General features: G+C 53.7%; 1 protein-coding gene across 3 annotated transcripts in view; it reads left to right on the forward strand.

The window, feature by feature from the left end:
- Positions 1-3,270: 3,270 nt before the first annotated feature.
- TPM4 (tropomyosin 4) overlaps positions 3,271-5,137 on the forward strand; it is a 26,044-nt gene continuing 24,177 nt past the window's right edge. The window contains exon 1 of one of the 3 annotated variants that reach the window (XM_011980593.1): positions 3,271-3,480. In XM_011980593.1, the coding sequence (XP_011835983.1) occupies positions 3,367-3,480 (114 nt within the window). In that variant the 5' untranslated portion in view covers positions 3,271-3,366. The remainder of the gene's footprint in view (positions 3,481-5,137) is intronic. The other 2 variants (XM_011980594.1, XM_011980596.1) reach the window with 2 other exon arrangements.

Consider the following 5,137-nt stretch of genomic DNA (forward strand, 5'->3'; position numbering starts at 1 on the left):
ATTGCAGTTATCGGTTGTCTCGCCGCACTGGGATGAGTCATGTCCACCACAGTGTTTCAAAAACCGGCACATGGTGGTAGATGCTTGATAAATGACTCTGGGTCTCATGACTGGGAGGTGGCTGGGATGCTGATGGGCCATTCTCTTTCCCCCACCCCGTCCTTAGAAGCCCCTAGTTGGAGAGGTTGAAGTGCCGGAGGGAAGCTCACGCCTGAGCTATAAATGGCAGCCTCCACTTGCCTCATGCTCTAGAATACACAGCCTGAACAGCTGAGGCAGGGCCCCCAGCAGCCAGGAACCCCAAATGACCCTCCCAGCCTCCTGGGGTGTTCCCTGGAGCACATACCCAGACGTATGTCCGTTACCAAGCCTGCAGAGGAGGGCACAAAAAAGATGCTGATGGGGTCATGCAGCTAGTCCTAACGCCATTCCTAGCCTGCTTCTCCCCTCCTCCGCATCTGACTCCACCTCCGGGAGCTCCCTTTGCAAGAAACCGAACCAGGGACAGGGGTCTTCCCTACAAGGCCATGGAGCATGCAGACATCTCCTGCAGGAGGGATCTCTTTCCGAGGCCGGTGGTGTCAGGCCTGGAATTAGCCACACCACCTGCGGCGAGGCTGGTCCCAGGGTCTCTGGGGACAGCGGGGGACAGCAGGGGTGCAGAGGACATCAGGACTGACCTCTGATGACTCAGCCTGAGACAGTCAAGAGAATGAGAAATGGTGGGCATGGAGGCCTGGTTGTGGCGGAGCAGGGCAGGTGGAGTCTCAGTCCTAGAGTCAACTGGGCCACTCACAAGCTGGGTGACTGTGGGTGAGCCACTCTGGGCCTCAGTTTCCCCATTTGTAGCACAGGGAGGGGCTCATAACCGCAGCTCATTCCTGGAGTTTGTTGTAAAGGCAAAGGGGCCTCCGTTGCAGCCGCCTCTCCTGGCTGGATGGCCTCTGACATGGAGGGCCAGCCTCAACTTCCTCCTCTGTAAAAATAGGAATAAAAGGCTATGCATGGTGGCTCATGCCTGTAATCCCAGCACTTTGGGAGGCAGAGGTGGGTGGATCATTTGACGTCGGGAGTTGGAGTCCAGCCTGGCCAACATAGCAAAACCCCGTCTCTGCTAAAAATACAAAAATTTAGCCAGACGTGGTGGCAGGCACCTGTAGTCCCAGCTACTCGGGAGGCTGAGACAGGAGAATCACTTGAACTCGGGAGGCAGAGGTTGCAGTGAGTCAAGATCATGCCAGTGCACTCCAGCTTGGGCGACAGAGCAAGACTCTGTCTCCAAAAAAAAAAAACGGGGGGAATAAAAACAGTCCCCCGTTTAGGGCTCAGGGAGAGTGAAGTGGGATCTGTGAGTCATCTGCTGAGCTTAGTCCATGAATGGCATTTCTTCATTATCCACCCAGGATCCTTTCATCGTGACTGACGTCCCTTGAGATGCAATTATTCTGGTCTGCTTTTGTCACAGGAGGAAACTGCCTGTGTAGCATGGGGGAGGGGTTGTATAAGGGGGAAGGATGAAAAATGGAGTTGGGGAGGGGTCTGGGCTCCCTTAATTAAGGACTCCCTTAATTCCAGAACACAGGGAGAAGTCAACGTCTTCAGTGCATGAAAGAAGTTCTAGAATGTTCTATGTGCTACCTTTTCAGCCCCTGCACCAACAGGGTTGAAGTTCTCACCATGACAAAGAGAAGGAAGCTGGCTTAATGGACAGTGAGGCAGCTGGGAGGAGGCAGAGGGGAGCTGGACACTCTTGGCCTGAACCTACAGTCCCCAGTGGCACTGACCACTACCCATCTCTCCCACGATCCTGTTTCCTCTACAGCCTTGGGCAGAAAACGAGGAGGCCTCCCTACCTCCACCTCATCCCACACAGGAGTCTTGATGCTGGCTGGGAGTCCAGGAGTCTGTCTAGGAATCCAGGAAGGCTTCCTTGAGGAGGAGTCATTGGATCTGGGCCTTGAAGGATAAACAGAAGTTCCTGGGCAGAGAAGTGTGTGTATGTGCACGTGTGTGTGTGTGCCTGTGTGTGTGTGTGTTCATTTTAACAAACACTTTCCCATCTTCTAGGGTCCAGGCGCTCAGAAAACCACAGACGAGACCCAGCCCCAGGCCTGCCCCAAAGCAGGTCACATCTCATAAATGATGCTCAAATAATAACAGTAACAGCTCCCACATGCTGAGTGTGCACTGCTAGGGCACAGCACATGAGAGGAATGCAGTGCCTGAATGAATGAGCCAATAAATTAAACTTTCTCTTAAAAAAAACAAAACAAACAAAAAAAAAACTTTCTTTTTGTTTTATTCTTTTAGCTCTACTCTCTAAGGAAGGAAAAAGCTTTCTGGAGTCAGCGAATCCTGCCCCAGATTGCTGGAGGAGAGAAAGGAGGCACAGTAGGGCCAAGGAGACGGACAGCACAAAGGCCTGGGGGTGAGAAAACTAGGGTACAGGGGTCCTGTATGGAGAGAGTTGGGGGCAGAGTCTTAAGTGGGGAGCTGAGAGAGACACAGGGACAGTCACCAAAAGAGAGACAGAGGCACAGCAGAAAGAGGTGGGAGAAATCCAGGAAGGCTCCCTGGGGGTGGTGGCAGGAAATGGGGTGCAGGTCTAATCGCTGATACTGGAGAGGCAGGACCGAAAGGGGAGGAGGAGGCTTGATGCTGGGCTGGAAGTCCAAAAGTCTGTCTAGGAATCCAGGACGGCTTCCTGAAGGAGAGACCATTGGATCTGGGCCTTGAAAGATAAATAGACGTTTCCTAACATTTCCTAGGCAGAGAAAAGCGTGTGTGTGTAGGGAGAATTGCTCATTTTACTTAACAAGTATTTTCCCATTTTTTAGGGACCAGGTACTCTGGGGGCCACAGACAAGACCAAGGCAGAAAAGACAGGAGCCTCCCCACATCGCAGCGCCAGGACTCCGCACCCACCCACAGCCCTCTTCATTCCTCCCAACGACGGATGGGGAAACTGAGGCAGCCCAGAGCAGCCCCCACCCTAGGTCCTGCCCGGGCAGCTTCTCCTGGGCCTATGCCGTGCCCACACACCCACGCGGGACCTGTGTCACCAGGTTAAAAATGGAAACGGCTAGGATCTTTTTTTTTCTTCCTTTAAGAAAATCCTAGGTCCAAATAAGGCGAGGGCTGCCGGGAGCACGGTGAGCTGGCCAAGTCCTCCTGAGCAAGCGAGTGGCGGCTGGCCCAGCCGGCCTGGGCTTGGGCCTCCTCCAAGACTCGCCCGGCAGGAGGGCGGGGGCACCCTGGGAGGCTATAAGGCCCTCTCCTCCACCCTGCCAGGCTCACTCGGCCCCGCAGCCGCAGCCCCCACAGAGCCAGCCGCGCTCCCTACGCCCCCTGCACCAGAGCCCAGCCATGGAGGCCATCAAGAAGAAAATGCAGATGCTGAAGTTGGACAAGGAGAATGCCATCGACCGCGCGGAGCAGGCCGAGGCGGATAAGAAAGCCGCCGAGGACAAGTGCAAGCAGGTGAGGTGCCCTCCGCTGGGCCGCGCTGGGCTGCTGGGCGTCCTCTCTGTGCGGAAGGCCGGGGTCTGGAGCCCAGGTGGGGAGTCGCAGACACCTGCCGGTGGGGAGGACAGTGAGCTGATGCTTTGGCTGAGGATGAGCGAGCGGAGACCATTGCCTTCCTTGGATGGGGTCCTGTGCTGAAAGGGGGGTGACGATCGAACCCTTCCCCAGCAGGGCCAGTGCGAACAAACTGAGTTTGACAGAGAGGTGGCGTGGGGAGGAAGAGAGTGAAAACGCTCATGAGAGAGGTAGAGGTGTTGTTTGAGCTGGGAGGTTGTGTAATAGAGAGGGTGGTTGAGGACATGCTGTGTGTGTGTATTTGCGTGTGTTTGAACGTGTGTGTGTGTGTGTACTTGCGTGTGTGTACGTGTGTTTGCGTGTGTGTACACGTGTATGTACGTGTGTGTGTGAGACGGAGTCTCCCTCTGTCGCCCAGGCTGGAGTGCAGTGGCCCAATCTCAGCTCACTGCAACCTTCACCTCCTGGGTTCAAACGATTCTCCTGCCTCAGCTTCATGAGTAGCTGGGATTACAGGCACCCACCACCACACCCGGCTAATTTTGTATTTTTAGTAGAGACGGATATCACCGTGTTGACCCGACTGGTCTCCGACTCCTGACGTCAGGTGATCCGCCGGCGTCTGCCTCCCAAAGTGCTGGGACTACAGGCATGAGCCACCGCACCCGGCCATTTGTGTGTGTTTGAGCAATTCTCTGTGTGTGTGTGAGCATTTCTGTGTCTGTGTGTGCATCCGCATGTTTGGGCATTTGTATGTGTCTGTGTGTACTGTATTTGTGTATGTCTGAGCGTGTGTCTGTGCGTCTGCGTGTCCCTGTGTTTAAGCATTTCTGTGCGTGTGTGTGTGTACACATATTTGTGTGTGTGTGAGTTCTCTGTGTGTCTGTGTGTGTTTGAGCATTTCTGTGTGTGCACATGTGTTGTGTCTGTTTTATGTGTCTGTCTGTACATGTGCGTATGTTTCAGCTGAAGAGAGTGCAGAGGGGTAAAGGTGACTGTGAGAACGAGTGTGTACTAGGAGAGCTGTGACTGTGTGGGACGCTGCAAGCGGCTGTTGGAAAGTAGGTGTGAAAGAGTGTGGGTGTGTTTGTGAGTCTGCGTGTAGATGGTGGGAGTCTGTGAGGGTAGTGGGAGAGGCTGTGTGTGTGCTTGTGCAAATGCTGGCATGACAGTGAAAGTACACGTTGATGTGGCTATGTTTGTGTTGGCATATGTGTGTCAGGGTGATGGGTTTCTGCTGGCGTGTCTGTGTGTGCACGTGCACATGTTTGGATGTGTGTTTCTGTTTGTGTGTTGGTGACTGTGTTTCTGTTGGGGTGTGTGTGCATGTTTAGATGAGTGTGTGCTTCTGTTGGTGTGTGTGGGGATGTGTATGGATGAGTGTGTGTTTCTGTTGGGGTGTGTGGATGAGTGTGTGTTTCTATGGGTGTGTATGTGTGTGGATGAGTGTGTTTCTGTTGTTGGCGTGTGTGTATGTGTGTATTTCTATTGAGGTGCATATGGATGAGTGTGTGTTTCTATTGGTGTGTGTGTGTGGATGAGTGTGGGTTTCTATTGTGTGTGTGGATGAGTGTTTCTATTGGTGTGTGTGGATGAG

Source organism: Mandrillus leucophaeus, unplaced genomic scaffold, assembly GCF_000951045.1.
Source record: "Mandrillus leucophaeus isolate KB7577 unplaced genomic scaffold, Mleu.le_1.0 Scaffold215, whole genome shotgun sequence".
NCBI lineage: Eukaryota > Metazoa > Chordata > Mammalia > Primates > Cercopithecidae > Mandrillus > Mandrillus leucophaeus.